The 17,265-nt window shown below is 49.4% G+C and overlaps 2 protein-coding genes across 3 annotated transcripts; one reads left to right on the top strand and one right to left on the bottom strand.

Annotated features, from left to right (window-relative positions):
* Nucleotides 1-4,963: 4,963 nt before the first annotated feature.
* Isg20l2 (interferon stimulated exonuclease gene 20 like 2) lies at nt 4,964-10,091 on the bottom strand. Of its 2 annotated transcripts, none has more exons than XM_051157430.1 (4): nt 9,927-10,091; nt 8,121-9,135; nt 5,532-5,732; nt 4,964-5,103 (listed from the first exon to the last, which is right to left on the bottom strand). In XM_051157430.1, the coding sequence occupies exons 2-4, from the start codon at nt 8,982-8,984 to the stop codon at nt 4,990-4,992; spliced, it is 1,179 nt and encodes a 392-aa protein (XP_051013387.1). In that variant the 5' UTR covers nt 8,985-9,135; nt 9,927-10,091; the 3' UTR covers nt 4,964-4,989. The 2 variants fall into 2 exon arrangements, with proteins under 2 accessions (XP_051013387.1, XP_051013389.1); XM_051157432.1 differs by having other exon boundaries at nt 8,121-9,098.
* A 178-nt stretch (nt 10,092-10,269) lies between these two features.
* On the top strand, nt 10,270-17,214 carry Mettl25b (methyltransferase like 25B). The gene is made up of 8 exons (XM_051157429.1): nt 10,270-10,672; nt 13,110-13,234; nt 13,395-13,587; nt 14,017-14,079; nt 14,252-14,395; nt 15,094-15,578; nt 16,041-16,225; nt 16,935-17,214. Exons 1-8 carry the CDS (start codon nt 10,562-10,564, stop codon nt 17,054-17,056), a joined length of 1,428 nt encoding a protein of 475 aa, XP_051013386.1. The 5' UTR covers nt 10,270-10,561; the 3' UTR covers nt 17,057-17,214.
* Nucleotides 17,215-17,265: the final 51 nt, after the last annotated feature.

Here is a 17,265-nt window from a genome sequence, read left to right as displayed (position 1 = left end):
TCACTGTGGCAATTGGCAATGAGTGCGGGTCCCATGTAACAGCTGAGCTTTTCCCTGCAGTGCCACTAGATGTCACTCGCCCATGTTTTCTGCCCTGATGACTGACCAGGCTGTGCGGTCTGCCTCTACCCTGACCACACCTGCCTGGGTCCACCACTCTCTGGGCATGAGCACACTCAGTGTTCTTTGGGGCCTGAAGAGGGCTGAAAAGCCAGTAAGCCTAGGCTTAAATAGCTGCTCACCATCCAGAACTGAAGTTCAATCACTTGCCTGAAGTTGAACTTGCCCAAATGAGGCCACTCGGCAACCCCACTGCTGTGGGTGCAGATGTCTCGTGGGTCGTAGCAAAAGCCTCTGCACTGGTTCTCCTCTCCTTCTCTCCTCATGGCAGCTAGAGGCAGCCCGACATTAATTTCTATCATTCCTCCGCTCCAGATCCTACAGTGGTTTCCCACTTGATGCAGTGGGAAGCCTCAAATCCTTCTGATGTACAGCGAAGCCCTGTTATCTGCCTATGTCTTCTCTTCCTTCCTGACCTCACCTACCCTTTCCTTCCTGGCTTACTCCGCTGCAGCCATGCAGACCCCCTTGCCTGCTTCTTCAACACACAAGCAGTCATCTGGCAGCCCTCTTCTGACTATTTACACAACTTGTTCCTCTTACCTTTCAGGTCTCCCCGTAAACGCCACCATCTCAAAGCTCTTCCTATGACAAATACCCGGGCAAGTGTGCTGTTGTGTGCTGCACACATACCCCCTCCTTCCTGTCACCTAAGTACTTTAGTATCTCCTGACTCACGCATGGGACTCATGTACTCACCTTGGCCGGAGTCCTGGACTTCTCCCTTCCTCTTTCCCCTCTAGCCCATTCTGCAGCCAGGCAGACCTGGAATAGCTAGGAGCGCAGGTCTGTGCCACACAGTGCAGGTCAGCATCTCCCACGCTGTCTGGGTACTACAGACAGAGCTCAGAAGTGAGGTAACAGAATTGCTACAAATGAGATACACCTCCCTTCCTGTGTTTATGAGTTCATCTGTATGCATACATGCATGTGTGTGCAGGTGCTTAAAAAGGGTGTCAGATCTCTTGCAGATGGCTAGAGTGCTGTGAACTGCTTGGTATGGGTGCTAGGAACCAAACTTGGATCCTCTGTAAGAACATCATCTCACTGGTCACCTTACAAAATAAATCAATCTTTTTAATTTTGTTTTGTTTTTCGGGACAGGTTTCTTTGGGTAGCCCTGGCTGCCCTAGATTCATTTTGTAGACCAGGCTGGCCTTGAACTCACAGAAATCTGCCTGCCTCTGCCTCTCGAGTGCTGGGATTAAAGGTGTGTGCCACCACGCCCAGATCTCTCTCTCTGTGTGTGTGTGTGTGTGTGTGTGTGTGTGTATAGCTTTGGCTGTCCTGGACTCTCTTTGTAGTCCAGACTGGCCTCCAACTCATGAAGACCCACCTGTGTTTGCCTCCCGAGTGCTGGGATTAAAGGCGTGCACTACCATGCCTAGCAAACCAATCTCTGAAAACAAGGTCTCACTATTTAAGCCTAGGCTAGCCTGGACCTATGTAGATCCCGCTGGTCTTGAACTCACAGGGATTTGACTGCCACTGCCTCTCAGGTGCTGAGATTGTACATGCACAATACGAGGAAGCAAATTATGTAAATAGGCAAAAGAAGGCTATGCCAGATGAAAGATAGATGCAGGGGCTTTGGAGCATATGTGTGCTTGTGCAAACAAGGCATGGGCCACCATATTTGGCCTTTCTTTTTTTTTTTTTTTTTCCCCAAAGACAGGGTTTCTCTGTGTAGGCCTGGCTGGCCTGGGTTGGCTTTGTAGACCAGGCTAGCCTCGAACTCACAGCGATCCGTGGCCTTTCTTTTTTTAAAGATTTACTTCTGGGCTAGTACCACTAGAAAGGCAGAGGCAAGCGGATCTCTGAGATTAAGGCCAGCCTGGTCTACAAAATGAATTCCAGGATAATCAGAGCTGTTACACATAGAAACCTTGTCTAGAAAAACCAAAAGAAAAAGATTTACTTTTGGGAGGCCAAAAGGCTTCAGTGCTAGGGGAGCCAGAGGCAGACTCTTGAGTTTGAGGCCAGCTAGGTCTATATAGTGAGTTCCAGTTAAGACAGGATGACATAGTGAGATGGTGTCCAAACCTCCAAATCTTGTGATCGTTCCATCCCTGCCTCCTGAGTGCTGGATGAGCAAACCTCAGTTTTTAGCCACATCTCCACTGGGCTTTGCATCCTGGTTCAGATATGCCCAACACACCTGTCCTTCTCTTGCGCTGCTCATGTCCCCTTCTGTGATACTCCTCCCGCTGCATAGATGCGCTTCCATACAGCAGACAACACTGTCTTTTAGAAATACAGACCTGCTAATATTACTAGCCTGAATTACATCTTGGCTCTGGATGGCAAATGCGTGGTGCTGAGGATTCCTAGCTTTTCTTCTTCAAGGCTAAGGACAACACCATTTCCAGCGTCTAGCACACTGCCTGGTACAGAACAGACACCGAGTAAGAATCTGAGTGGTGGAAGCTGGCGTCCTGCCAGCTAACCACTCAGATGCTAACAGCAAGGCAGGGGCTTCAGGCCTGCTCACCAAATCTGAGTGCCTGGGAAAGTTTCCTTACATTTTGGTTAACTTCAATTTCAGTGGTTAAGTTAGAATACCACCTTGAAGGGCTGGAGAGATGGCCCAGTGGTTAGGAGCACTGGCTGCTCTTGCAGAGGACTGGATTTCATTTCCAGTACCCATGTGACAACTCACAACTGTCTGTAAACCCAGTTCCAGGGGACCTGATACTCTAATGGCCTCCGTGGCACCAGGCACACAAGTAGCACACAGACATTCATGTAGGCAAAACACTTGTACACACAAACAACCCCCCCCCACGCCCCACGACAGGGCTTCTCTGTATAGAACTGGCTGTCCTGGACTTGATTCATAGACCATGCTAGGCTTAAACTCACATCAGTCTCTGCCTGCCCCTGCCTCCCTGAGTGCTAGGATTAAAGGTGTGTGCCACCACCACTGCCTGGCTCCCTGAACCATCTCAGAGTGGCATGGGTACCTCAAGGGCTCAGTACAGTGCGGGCCCAGGGAAGCTCTCTAGAGGACTGCAGCCTTACAGTATCTACGACAACACCCCTTCTAAGTTAAAGCTAAAACTCAGGGTTTGAGACAAAAACCATTAAAACTCCAGGAATCAAAGTAATTCATTGCTACAAATAATTAAATGACAAAATGAAAATGTGAAGGGATGGAAAGGTAGTTCTGAAAGCAGGGGCAGTAAAACTGGACAGACCCATGACTCACCTTTAGGCGATGTGGGTGTGTACCACTGGGGAAGAGCTGGCAACAGCTGCCAGGCTGGCGTCACCAAGCACCCGTCCTCCCCCACTCTGTCCCTCCCTTTGCCCACAGAGTCACTCCACCCCATTCCCCTGGTCACATACCCTCTACGTGAGGGTGCCTGCATGGCTTGGGGCGCCACTTCAGGTGTGACAGTAAAGACAAGGCTTGTTTGTGTGACAAGAGCCTTACCAAAGCTTCGGATCAGCTAACAAATGAGGGCTCCAGTGAACCGTCCAGACAGCCTCAGGTCCTCACAGAACCACACAGCCCTCCTCACGGGATGTATTTAATGAGAAGCCAAAAGGAATCCAGCACAGGAGCTGGGGAGAAGGCTCCTTCCAGAGGGTCTCAGCCTGATTTCCAACACCTCTTCCAGAAACTCACAATAGTCTGAAACTAGTTTCAGGATCTGACACCCTTTCCTGGCCTCTGAAAGCATACACATACACACAAATAAAACCAGAATACATCTTTATATATATTTTAAAAAGCCAACCCACCAGTTTCCTATTATAAAAATTCATAAAAAGATTCATTTGAATTAAGAAGGTTCGTTTGCAAAGTGAAAAGTTCAAAGACTATTAAAATCACATAAATTCTTTTTAAACTAAGTGGAACCTAAGTTAGGTAAGCTGTTATTCAGTGTGCTGTGTACCGTGGCTCTACAGTTCAGCTGCCACACAGTCCTGTCCTTCTCTTGCTCTGCGTCTGTGAGACATGGGTTTTCTATATGTATTTAGACTGGCCTCAGACTTTCCCTCCTTCTGCCTTGGCCTCCAGAGTCCTGGCATTACAGACCACCATGCTCAGCAATCAGGACACTTCTTACAGTGAAAGGACACTGTTAATTACTTTAGAACAACTAGAACAACAACAACAACAAAAAAAACAACACCAAAACAAAACAAAACTCAAAGAACTGGGCATTGTGCTGAAAACACGTGTAGTCCCAGTTACTCATGGGGCTGAAGAAGAAGTCATTTGAACACAAATATTTGAGGCCAGCCTTGACAACACAGCCAACTGTTTTCTCACTCCCCACTCCCCAAAGGAAACATCTATGACATGTGTCCCATGGATAAGGTGGCGTGGGAAACCGTGTTCCCTGGTGTGCCTTGCTCCCTCAAAGTCAAGAAGGCTGATTGGCACCAGCACCCTGTGATTCGTGGTTAGCACTATTAAAGAAGTGAACAGCCTGTGGTTCTATCCTCCCCACCCCACTGCCAGAGATTGAGCCTGGGGGGCTGTGCATGCTAGGCAAGCACTCTAGCCGCGAGCTTGGGTCCTGGCCCTCTTTTCCTGTTAAGACAGGGTCTCACTGGCCTCAAACTAACACTGTAGTCCAAGGCAGACCTTAAATCTGTAACCTGTCTCAGGCTTCCAAATATCTGGGATGACAGTCCTGGGCCACCTGCCTGACCTAGAGGCTAGAGGTGGGTTTTAACATGAATGCTTTCCCCTTCCATGAGACACTTAACCACACAGCAACCACAACAGCTGAGATGAAATTTCAATGGGATTAAGTCTCTGGTCCAGTCCCTGCCCCCAACAATTCTAGCTTCTAGGGGTGTGAAGCTGGCAGAACTATGGGTTGGTCTATTGCATGTGGCTCCCTGGGATTGCTAATTTTCTGGAGGATTCTGGGCCAGGTGCTGTTCCCATTCAACTTCAACCAACTTGTACAGCTCCATGGTGGCCTGGGCATCTTCCACCGAGGAATGTCCACTGTTTCCAGCCTATAGGGGAAAAGATCAAAACGACAACGAGAACTGTTTCTGGACTTCCTATAACCTGCTAGCCTTCCATACTTTCCTCTACAGTTTATGGACTGTAGTCAGAAGTCGGCTGGAGCACCTCCTGCCTAGCAGGTCTGTGAGGCTCAATTCCCAGGAAGCCTGCTACTGTCTAATACACTCGTTTCTGGAGCAGTATGTATGTATCCGACAGATGAAGACATTCCTGCTCACAGACAGAGCTTCTGAGTCTTAGGTCTTACACGTACCCGTGTGGCATGTAACACCACCACATGCTGTAGCCCTCTTGCCCCACAGGCCTGTCGGGTACTGTCTATGGGCAACACAAGGATGGCTAGCTCTCCGCACGGACAGGGAAACCACTGGGTCACAAACTGTGTGTGTGGTGGGGGTACCCGGAGAGGAGTTACCTGGATGTCCCGACTCAGCAGCTTCTTGGTGAGATTCTTCAGTGACAAAGTGACATTCTCTGGGCAGTCAGCTTTCCGGTTAAGGAGTGGTATTTGGGAAGTGTCTCGGGTGAGAGACTTGGGGTGGAAGTACTGTAGGGCTTTGTAGTCATTGTGGATGGCATGCCCTACCACAATCTTCCCTGAGAGAATCTTCAAGATCTGGAAAGGGCACAGAGGAGTAATGAGAGGCACGGCCATCACCAATACCCACCCCACTACCCCACGAAACTCCCACAAGTGTCCATCCTTCCCTTACAGAGCTGCTATGTGCAATACAGGTTGAATTTGTATCATTAGAGATCCCTTACACATTTATTAATCTTTATTCCAAGATAGGGTTTCACAAAGATCCGCCTGTCTCTGCCTCCCAAGTGCTGGGATTACAGGTATGCGCCACCATACCCGGCTTTTAAAAAACCCTAGGTACTTCATCTCTGATAAACCTCCTTCAGTGGACTGTGTGGTTTTATAAAGAGCCACTGGAGGGGCTGGAGATGTGGCTCAGCTGTCACAGTGCTTGCCTAACATGCATACAGCCTTGGGTTCTATCCCCAACGCTGTGCAAACCAAGTGTGGTGGCACATGTCTGTAATCATAGCACTAGGAGAGTCAGAAGAGCAAGGTTATCCTTAGCTAAAAAGCCAGTTTGAGGCCAGCCTGGGCTATGTGAAATCCTGTCTGAAAAGGAATCACTGGAACCATGTCTAGAGAAAGCCAAGAGCAGAGGCCGAGGCAGGCAGATGGCAGAGTCCAGGACAGCCAAGATTATATAGAGAAGCTGGGGGAAAGGGAGAGGGTTTCTCTAAGCCGGGTGTGGTGGCGCACACCTTTAATCCCAGCACTCGGGAGGCAGGGGCAGGCCTCTGTGAGTTCGAGGACAGCCTGGGCTACAAAACAAGTCCAAGACAGGCAAGATAACACAAGAGAAACCCTGTCGTGAAAAACTAGAAAAAAAAGACAGAAAGCCAAGAGCAAGGAACTCCAATTGCAACACAGACCATGAGTGCCCTCTAGTGGCCTCCTCTTGAAATAAAGTATTTAACTTGTTTTTGATTTTACATGAACCCATAGTTATGAAACCTTAGAGAAAATTTGGGATTCTAAAGAGACTTTAGATATTTTAAAGTGACTGAACTGTTAAAGTGTTTGAATTTTTAAAGACTATGGGACTTTTAAAGTTAGGAATATGTTTTATATTGTGATGTTGACTATTATTATGACATCTTCGGGGACAACAATGATGTGTTTGTGTGTCAAGCTGACAAAGGGCCAACTGTTTTATGTCAACTTGAGACATATCTGGGAGGAGGAAATCTTATTTGAGAAAATGCCCCCATGAAACTTATCTGTAGGCAAGTTTGTGGTGCATTTTCCTTATGGTGATTGATGTGGGTGGTGCCATCCCCAGGCAAGCATTTCCTAGTGTTATATGAAAGCAGGCCGAGAAAACCAGGAGGGAGCAAGCTAGTAGCAGCATTCTTTCACAGTCCCTGATTCAGTTCCTGCCTTGAGTTTCAGCTCTAACTTTCCTCACACTGGATTTTAACTGTAAGATGAAATAAAGCCTTTCCTCTTTAAGTTGCTTTTTGGTCATAGTGTGGGGTTCTGGGAAATCTAACCTCTGCCCTGATGCTGTGCACTTTACACAATGGGGAATCTCTCTTGCTCTGTTTTTTGTTTTTGTTTGCTTTGTTTTGTTGTTGGTTTTTTTTTGGTTTTGCGAGACAGGGTTTCTCTGTGTAGTCTTGGCTCTCCTGGACTCACTTTGTAGACCAGGCTGGCCTCCAACTCAGAGAAATCTGCCTGCCTCTGCCTCCCTAGTACTGGGATTAAAGGTGTGAGGCACCACCGCCCACCTGCCTCTGGGCTTTTAATGCGATGGGCTCACAGTTAAGAGTCTACCTAAATGTCAGAGACTCTCTGTCCTTCTATTTCTGAACAGTGTTTAGACTGTTAAGACTATGGAGGCATCTGAAGTTGAACTAAATCCACTTTGTATTATGAACTGGCATGAGCTTACGAGGACCAAGGATGGAAGGTTATGGCTGAAAAGTGTCATGTTTGGATATCGAGTTAACAAGGGGTGGACTTCTGATAAATTGTCTACTTGATAGGATTTAATTTATCTAGAAGACAAATTTCTGAGTGTGTCTGTGAGTTAACTGAGGTGGGAAGATTTACAATAAAAACAAAACAAAAATAACCTATTCATTCTGTTGGCCAGAGTCCTAGGCTGAATAAAGACAGTGCTCACTTCTCTCTGCTCCCTAACTGCTCAGCAGCTGCATCTCACTCTTGCTGTCACGATTTCTGTACTATGACAGAATATATCCTTCAACTGTTGAGCCCAGATACATCCATTAAACTCCTTTGGTTAGGTGCTTTGTCACGGCAGCCAGAAAAACAACTCCTTATTCCAAGAGGAAGCCTTCCTAACCACGTGACATCATTTCCCCTCCCTTTACAATACTGACACCTCCCCAGAGAATTACTTCTCAAAGTCCTCTCCCAACCTCTCCCCTCTACTGCCTGTGCCACGCTCCTCACCTGACTCCGAGCAATCTTGAAGGGCGTGGCGTTAGCCATGTGGCTCTTGCGGATGCCGCTCCACCTGGTCCTGTAGTCCACGATGCGGCAGGGGGGGAGGACATACTCATCATAGAGCACGTCGCCATGGTAGCTTACGATGCTGCACCGAGCCAGGGAGCTAACTCGCCCCTTAGGCCCCGTGCCTACCATCTCACAGTCCACCGCCACCGTCTTCCCTGGCAAGTTTTGGGAGACTTTAGGGCACTCTGAATGGGCTTGGGTGGGGCTCTGTGCAGCGCTCCTCTTCAAAGACTTCTTTGTGGAGCCTTTATCCTCTGACTGAGCTTGCGCGGAGTTCTGTGCGGCACTCTTCTGTGAGGGCTTCTTAGAGCCCTTACTCTCTGACTGAGCTTGGGTGGAGTTCTCTGCAACAGTCTTCTTCAAGGGCTTCTTCTTGGAGTGCTTCTTCTGGGCGAGAGATGGGTGGCTCTTAACCTCTGGAAGGGCACTCTGAAACTCCCCTAGCAAATCTATTTTAGCCACAACAGAGTCTGTCTTCTTTGAAGGAGCAGGGGTCAGCCAAGACAATGATGCTTTCTTGTCTGTGGGCCATTCTGCCTCCCTCTTGGAGGCAGCTGTCTCTTTCTTCTTCTTTGAACACGGAAGGATGTTTAAAATGCCATCTACTCTTGAAGTTTGCCCTTTCTTTGGAGGTTCTGAGTTCAACTTAGACACCTTGCTAGGGGGTTGGTTCTTTTTATTCAGAAATCCTCTCTGCTCCAAGAACCGTCGCTTCTTGACAAAACGTTGATGCTTGGCATTTCCTCCAAATGCCTTCTTTGAAGGTTCGCCAAAGTCCAAATTCAGGAGTATGGTAGACATGAGGGCAGCAGATGGTGGGAGAGCAGCGGGGAAGACTGACTTATTGACAGAAGGATGAGGAGCTCACTCTCTGCAGAATCCCATAGCTCAACATGTGGAGGTCCGCAATTAGCCCTGGGAACAAAGTAATCCTGATACCTGCACCATTGGCCTGGGGAGACTGGGTGTGTGTGTGACAAGACCAATTCTGGAAGACTCAAGTGATACTGCTGCAAGCCCAGAGCCCAGATACTAATGGAGCCCTACAATTCACCTTCAGGTTGGTCTTAAATGGGTTACCTCCCATCTCTAAAGCTCAGTGTCATTTTTTAAAAATGAAGATGCTGGGGCCGGAGAGATAGACGGCTCAGTAGTTAAGAGCACTTGTTGCTCTTGCAGAGGTCCGCAGTTCAGTTCCCAGCACCCACGTGGCAGGTCACGCGGGTACATCTGTACCTCCAGTTTCAGGGAAATCAGACGCCTTCTGATCTCTGCAGGTCCCGGGCACTTAAATACTGTACATATATACATACAGGCAAAGATCACATAAATAATAAACCTAATAACATAAAGTGCGGATGCTGAAGCTGGGAGTAAAAAAAAAGGGGGGTGTGGGGCCCCCGGAGTTCGAACTCTGCCATGTCTGTTAAGTCAAAGCAAGGGCGTTCTGAAAACAGCAGAAAAATGAAACGTCTAAGTATGTTTGCCAGTGATGAACAGCACAGATGTCCTCTGGATTACTCAGGCATCCTTCAGCGCGGCACCACAAATGAAGAGCAAATCCAGACACCGCTCTCCCTCCGCTCCACGTGGGGGCGATCTCCTCACGCACCTCACCTGTCCCCCACAGCAAGGACCTGTGACACACCACACACCAGAGGATCTGAGTGGAGGAAACTCAAGAATCCAGGCGGGGCACACTCTTGCGGTCCAGGCTAATCCCAGAATACCCCACACACCTACCTCCAAGTTGGGTCGCACTAAGATCGCAAGCGTCCGGAGCCGGATGAGGACGCAGGAGCGCGCCGACGTATACCGGGACGGCAGGAGCGCGGGTGGCTGCGGGAAGGCGGGCCGGCGCACACGCGCCCGCAGCGCCCCGACCTCAGGCAGCGACGCCAGCGACTCGGAGTGCGTGAGTAGCGGCAGCGGCGGGGGCGGCGGCGGCGGCGTGGGTGGGGGCGGGGGCGGGATGCGCTCCCCGGCCCCTCGGGCCCCGTGGAGATACAACTCGAAGGCGGTGGGCCGCGGGAAGCGGAACAGCGCGCGCCGGAACCGTGGCCCCACTTCCGGGGCTGGAGGGCGGGACCTGCAGCTGGCCGCCCCACGGTTAGCTGGGGCTTAGGCGCGCCTCTGTGACGTCACCGAGACCCTCGCGGCGCCTCTCGCGCAAGTGGCTTTGCTCCGAGGAAGCCGTGACGTTTGACAAGTGCGCGTAGTCGTTTCAACCTGGACGCGACTGCGGGAAGAGGTGGTGTCGGTCGGGTCTATTCGGAGTTCTTGTTTGGAGTTGAGCCCAGCTTATATCTTGTACACAAGTGTACCGACCTTGCGTCTTCTCACCTCCTCCCTCCTTGCACCGCCAGCCAAGCCCTAGGATGCCGGGTGTCTCAGCCCATGGCCTCTCGCATGAGGGGAGAAGGCAGCTGGCTATGAACCTCACCCGCGTCCTAGCGCTCTACCGCTCCGTTCTGGATTCCTACATCATCGTGAGGCCACTGGGCTTGGGGGCGGGATGCTTCTTGTGGTCCGGGTAGTTAGGAGCCTACTACAGAAGAAATTTGGAGACAGCGTTTACCTCTTCTGAACAAGGAAGGCTGAAGTCTGGGCTAATTCCTGCCCCAGCCTTCTCTTTCTAAGTTTTTTGTAACCTCCAAACCCAACATTTGGGCCGTGCTCCAATTGCGTTGACCTTTCCCAGAAGCATACGAGGTGTCCCGGAGCATACATATTCAGGCTTTGAATACACTTCTGGTTTTTGTGTTAGAGTGATCAGTTGAGCTTAGAAATTAGACAGGACTGAACTGGAATCCTGCCTCTACTGTTAACATTTTTCTTTCTCCTTTCATTCTTACCTCAGGTTTTCTTGACTGTGAAATTGATCCCTATCTAGAGGATTTTGTGGGGGGAAATGAGATTTCTCTGTGTAGCCTTGGCTGTCCTGGACTCACTTTGTAGACTAGGCTGGCCTCGAACTCACAGCAATCCGCCTGCCTCTGCCTCCCGAGTGCTGGGACTAAAGGCGTGCGCCACCATGCCCGGCTCTTATATTTTCTTTACATGACAACTCTGAACTGGAGTGTCAGCTCACACATTGTATTTTCTATGGAGTTTAAAGTGTTCTCCATTAAGCTCTCTGTTAAGTAGTTTTATATGTGTTTTAGTGCATGTAGTATTTGTTAGCTGAAATCATTATTTGCATTAGTTTGCGATGCTGGAGATGGAACCCAAGACCTTGTGCACGCTCACCATGCACTATTTTATTTCATTTTCCAAGGCCGGGTTTCTCTGTGTAGCCATGTGTGAATCCTATCTGTCCTGGACTCACTTTGTAGACCAGGCTGGCCTTGAACTCACAGAAATCTAGGCAGATGTCTCACATTTGCTCGTATTAAAGGCTTGCACCACCACCCTGCCCTTGATCAAACATTCTTAACATTGAGTTATACCTCCATTGGTAAAATTTGGCTTGGTTTGGTTTGGTTTTTAGAGATAGGGTTGCTCTGTGTAGCCGTGGCTGCCCTGGATACACCTTCATTTTACCCTGTAAATCATTTTACTCTGTAAACCATTTTACTCATTTGCTCTGTAAATGATTTTACTCTATAGACCAGGCTGGCCTCAAACTCAGAGATCTGCCTGCTTCTGCCTCCCAAGTGCTTGAGATTAAAGGTGTATGCCACCACCATTTTTTTTTTTTTTTAAACAAAGTAAACTCTGCAGGAAAAAGACTCTTGTCTTTCCAAATTTATAGTAGATTTTGTTTTTTGGGTTTTTTGTTGTTGTTGGTTGTTTTTTGTTTTTGTTTTTGTTGTTGCTGTTCTTTAGAGACAAGGTTTCTCTGTGTAGCCTTGGCTGTCCTGGAACTCTCTTTGTAGATCAAGCTGGCCTCAAACTCATAGAGATCTTCCTGCCTCTGCCTCCTGAGTGCTGGGGAAAACTGTGTGTCACTAGCTCAGCTGGAGGCCATTTACCAGAAGACAGAACGGGTGGTCTTGTGGAGACCAGCGTCTGATTCACTGGCAGCTAACTCCCCTACCAATTAAGGCTTTTAAATTGTTTTTAAATTAGTTGATTGTTGTCAGACAGGGTCTCACTATATACAGGCTGACCTTAAACTCAGAGATATCCCTGTCTCTGCCACCTGAGTGATGGGATCCTTTGGTGTTTAACACCATGCCTGCCTGGTCCCCAAAGCCCTAGAATTTAAAAAGAGCAAATGAATGTTAAAATAAATTAGCAGGTTACTGGAGTTTTGGGCGTTTTTTGGTTTGTTCTGTTTTTGTGGGGTGTTTTGTTTTGTTTGTTTGTTTGTTTTTAGAGACAGGGTTTCTCTGTGTTAACCGTGGCTGTCTTGGACTTCCCTTGTAGACCAGGCTGGCCTGGAACTCACAGCAAACTGCCTGCCTCTGCCTCCCAAGTGCTAGGTATAAAGGCTTGTGCCACCACGCCTGGCCCTGGGTTTTTTTGTTTTTTGTTTTCTTTTTTCACCTGCCTCTGCCTCCCGAGTGCTGGGACTAAAGGCATGAGCCACCATGCCTGGCTAGATGGTTACTTGTTAACACTGTATGTCAGTGATCATGCTAGTGATGCAGATGCGAACACAGTTGATCGAGATAGGCATTATAGTGCATGCCTTGGGGCAGAAGCAGGCCTCTGTGGGCTCCAGCCGTCCTTCTTCCACAGTAAGTCTCAAGACAGCCAGGGGTACACAAAGAGACCCTGTCTTGAAAAAAAAAAACCAACAAACCAAAAAAGAAACTGAGTGGTAAAAGCAGACACAAATAAATGGGGGCATTAGTAAAATGAGAGGTGTATCTAGAATGCAGTCTGTACCATGGGGGCACTAGTGTTAGAAACAGGCAGGGGGAGAGTTCAGCTGGAACTGGGAATAGTAGAGTGCTGACTGCTTGGCTCCTTCTGCAGGAATTTTTCACGGACAGCCTGTGGGACACACTCCCTGAGTCATGGCAAGAAGCGCTGGATGGGCTAAACCCACCACAGCTGGCCACGCTGCTGCTGGGGATGCCCAGGGAAGGGGAGGAGATCAGGTATGTGTAAGTCAGAGGACCTATGCTAGGGAGTGAGAGCACTGAGCCCCGTGTTGGGCCTTGTGTAGACAGTGTAGTTGGGTCTTCCTGGGCATAAGCTGGTCACTGAGGATGTGAGTATGGGCTATATTCACCAGCAGCCTGGGCTGGTCTGTCTCAGGTACAGGTCCGTGTGGCCACTCACCCTGCTGGCCCTGAAGTCCACAGCCTGTGCCCTCGCCTTTACCCGGACACCTGGCTTTCACACCCCATCAGAGTTCCTGGAGAACCCCAGCCAGAGCTCCCGACTGACAGCTCCTTTTCGGAAACATGTCAAGCCCAAGAAGCAGCATGAGATCCGGAGGCTGGGAGAGGTGAGGAGCCTGCTGGAGGCTAGACTGTCTGAGAGCCCCGTACTCCTAAAGCCTGTGGGTTATGAAGGTGTGTGGCCCTCACCGCACATGCAGCAACCAGTAACCTCAAAAGTCCCGTTCCTCAGCAGACATGCTAGAATAGTGTCTATTAATGCTGGGAGGCTCTCCTGTCCCTTTTCTGTGTTGGTTGATAGCTGTGTGGGGGTGACCTGTATTCCTGCAGTGAACAGGACAGCCTCAGAGCACTTGCTGTCGGGTCATTGACTTCAGGGCAAACAGATTGGCTAGACACCTACCATCATCTTCAGTTCTGGTTTGACATCTCCTATCTCTGCGGCTCCCTCAGTGTTTCCCTGTAGCATCTTGGGCATTTGCTTCAGGAGTCAGGAGCCAATGCCAAGAAGAGACTTTTGTTTCCTTCTCTTTCAGTTGGTGAAGAAGCTGAGTGACCTCACTGGCTGTACCCAGGTTGTGGATGTGGGTTCAGGCCAGGTGAGCCAGACTCCCAACACACTGCCTATTTGAGTTATGAGGATAGGACACCAGGGTAGATGTGTGTGTGTGTGTGTGTGTGTGTGTGTGTGTGTGTGTGTGTGTGTGTGTGTGTGTGTGTTTTGACAGTCAGTAGGGCACTAAACAATGGTGTCCTCCCTCACGACTTCAGGGCCATCTCTCCCGCTTCATGTCTCTTGAGCTGGGGCTGATGGTGAAGAGTCTTGAAGGGAATCAGAGGCTGGTAGAAAGAGCTCAGCGCCTAGACCAGGAGCTCCTGCAGGCTCTGGACAAAATGGAAAAGAGGCACCCAAAGGTAAGCTGCCCTTCTTGCAGCCTGCATTATAGGAAAACAAATTGTGTGTGTGTGTGTGTGTGTGTGTGTGTGTGTGTGTGTAACTGCATATTGACTCAGATGGTCCCTATTATTTTTTTGCTATTTTTTGCCCCTTCCCCAGAGCATTCCCACAGCTCAAAGGCACTTTCTAGCCTGTGTGATATGTTCTCATAGCAAACTACGATGCGGCCAGATGGGTACCACCATTTGCTGTGCTAAGGATGAAATCCATTGCCCCTGAGCTAAGCCTCTAATCCACAGCCAGGTAGCAGATTCATTACCAGCAAGAAAACTTGGAGAGCACTTGCCATCCTCAGCACCACCAAAAGAAAAAGGGAAAGTGGGCTAGCTGTGATGGTATATGCCTGCAATCCCAGCACTGGGGAGGCATAGGCAGGATTCGTGCAGACTTGCCTGCTTGGTCAACATAATGAGGTCCAGGTCAGAAAGGGCTGCAAAGACCTTGTCTCACCCCATATGCTACCCTAAAGAAAAAGGAAAATGATTTGAAAAATGAAAAGGTCCACAGTCCGCAACAAAGAGCTCAAGTCCTGGTTCAGAGTCTGACTCTCTTGTGCCTAGGCTGTCTCCCATATAACTCAGAGGACAGCACATTCCTGTGGCTTGAGGATAGCCACCCAACTTTGCTTCTGCCTTTATTTTCCTTCTCCCCACAGGTAGTGCAAAGAGGCCCTCGCCACTGCCCCCACCACGTGGTTCAGTGGGTCAGCCCCACAACTCTCTGTGAGGAGCTTCTGCTTCCTCTGGAGACACCAGGCCAGTCTAGCGCCCGCCTGCTGCTAACGGGCCTTCATGCTTGTGGGGATCTGAGCGTTGCCTTGCTGAGGCACTTCTGCTGCTCTCCTGCTGTGGTGGCCCTGGCCTCGGTGGGCTGCTGCTACATGAAACTCAGTGACCCTGGCAGCTATCCACTGAGTCAGTGGGTGGCTGGGCTGCCTGGCCACGAGCTACCCTACAGGCTCCGGGAGGGGGCCTGCCATGCCCTAGAAGACTATGTGGAGAGGCTACAGAAAGCAGGCCCTGGTCTGCAAGCACACTGCTTCCGTGCAGCACTGGAGACAGTCATCCGACATGTTTGCCCTGAGCTTCGGAGGCCTGGTGTGCAAGGAATCCCGAGGGTCCATGAACTCAAGATTGAAGAGTGAGGTCTGGGGAGTCTCCCCACCTATGCCCACTTGTTAGCACAGCCAAAGAAAATGTGTGTACCCAGAGGAGTGGGCATTTTATTTGGAGGGCAAGCTGGACAAGACAGTGAGATTTTGTCTCAAAAACAGGCAGGCATACTGGCTCATGCTTTAATCCCAGTACCCAGGAGTCAGAGGCAGACAGATCAAGGTCAGCCTGGTCTACATAGTGAATTCCAGGACCACATAGAGATACATAGAGTGTCTCAAACACACAAACATTTAGACTAGGTACGGTGCTCTACCTGGGGAGGCTGAGCTAGGAAGACTACTTGTGCTTTGTCTGGGGCCAGCCTGGGCAAAAATGGCCTTTTAAAATGCCTATTTAAACAAACAAAAGTAGGAATCAACTTCTAGACAAAGGTATAAGTGGGAGGTGGAAGTTTCTAGAACTAACTGACTTATGGTTGGTCCCACAGATATGTGAAACAAGGGTTACAACGAGTGGGTCTAGACCCCCAGCTGCCACTGGATCTGGCTGCCCTTCAGGCCCACCAGGCCCAAGAGAACCGTGTGGTGGCTTTCTTCAGTTTGGCCCTCCTACTGGCCCCACTGGTAGAGTCACTGATTCTGCTGGACCGGCTGCTCTATCTTCAGGAGCAAGGTGAGGGGGCAAGGTTCTGGGCCTGGCCACTGCCTAATGGGTGGAGTATTTGTTAACAAATGTAGATTCTTAGCAGTGCTCCCAGAAAACTGGTTTTGGTTTTAAGTTTTTGTTTTTGTTTCTTTCCCTGAGACAGGGTTTCTCTGTGTAGCCCTGGCTGTCCTGGACTTGCTTTGTAGACCAGGCTGGCCTCGAACTCACAGAGATCCACCTGCCTCTGACACCTCAGTGCTGAGATTAAAGGTGTGCACCACCCTGCCTGGCAGGGGGTGCACGCCTGTAGTCCCCGGTACTTGGGGAAGAGGAGGCAGGTGGGTCTCTGTGAATTTGAGGCCAACCTGGTCTACAAAGTGAGTCCAGGACAGGCAAGGATACAGAGAAACCCTCTCTTGGAAAAAAAAAAAAAAAAAAAGCTTTCAGATGTTCAATACCCTGGAATTAGAGTTGCAAGCAGTTGTGAGCTACCAGATGTGGGTATTAGGAACCAAAGTTGAGTATGCCGGAAGAGCAGCAAGCATTCTCAACCACTGATCCCTGCCAGCACCCATGAGGTGGATCTAAGCAAGCACCACTAGCACTGAGAAGGCACAAGGATTGTCTCTCAAGCTAGTGGCTCTGGAGTTCCCCAACTTTGGAATGAGCTGTGCTGTGGGATGGCCAGAGCCTGGGTTGGACTCCTGTTTCCTACGTAGACCTTGCTTTCCCCTAGGCTTCTATGCTGAGCTCCTGCCCATCTTCAGCCCTCAACTCTCCCCCAGAAACCTGGCTCTGGTGGCCACCAAGACACCCCTCGGTCAGGCCTTCTCTGCTCTTGAGACTGAAGACAGCTGACACTCTGAAACCACCAAGTGGCAATATGGCTAGGTATATGTCACCATTTAGAGTATAGGGCATCCTGCCCAGATTCTGGCTCTCTGCAAACTTCAGATATATACCCTTTCTCTCCCTTCACCTGTAAAGTAATACTATGTAACTTTTATTTATTAAAACTTGTAAGACTTAACTTTCTGTAAATACTTTGTAATTTTATTGATTAAAAG

Source organism: Acomys russatus, chromosome 15, assembly GCF_903995435.1.
Source record: "Acomys russatus chromosome 15, mAcoRus1.1, whole genome shotgun sequence".
Lineage (NCBI taxonomy): Eukaryota > Metazoa > Chordata > Mammalia > Rodentia > Muridae > Acomys > Acomys russatus.
The sequence above is the reverse complement of the archived record's forward strand: the minus strand, read 5'-3'. Positions and strand labels throughout refer to the sequence as shown.

Bases quoted from the DNA above. Each gene is read 5' to 3' on its own strand.
- Isg20l2 (XM_051157430.1), bottom strand. From the start codon at position 8,984: ATGTCTACCATACTCCTGAATTTGGACTTTGGCGAACCTTCAAAGAAG. The intron at 5,733-8,120 runs GTGAGGAGCGTG...TGCCCTTTCCAG, and splicing joins TCAAGATTGCTCGGAGTCAG to ATCTTGAAGATTCTCTCAGG. The intron at 5,104-5,531 runs GTAACTCCTCTC...TTTCCCCTATAG, and splicing joins TGCTGAGTCGGGACATCCAG to GCTGGAAACAGTGGACATTC.
- Mettl25b (XM_051157429.1), top strand. From the start codon at position 10,562: ATGCCGGGTGTCTCAGCCCATGGCCTCTCGCATGAGGGGAGAAGGCAG. The intron at 14,080-14,251 runs GTGAGCCAGACT...TCACGACTTCAG, and splicing joins TGGATGTGGGTTCAGGCCAG to GGCCATCTCTCCCGCTTCAT. The intron at 16,226-16,934 runs GTGAGGGGGCAA...GCTTTCCCCTAG, and splicing joins GCTCTATCTTCAGGAGCAAG to GCTTCTATGCTGAGCTCCTG.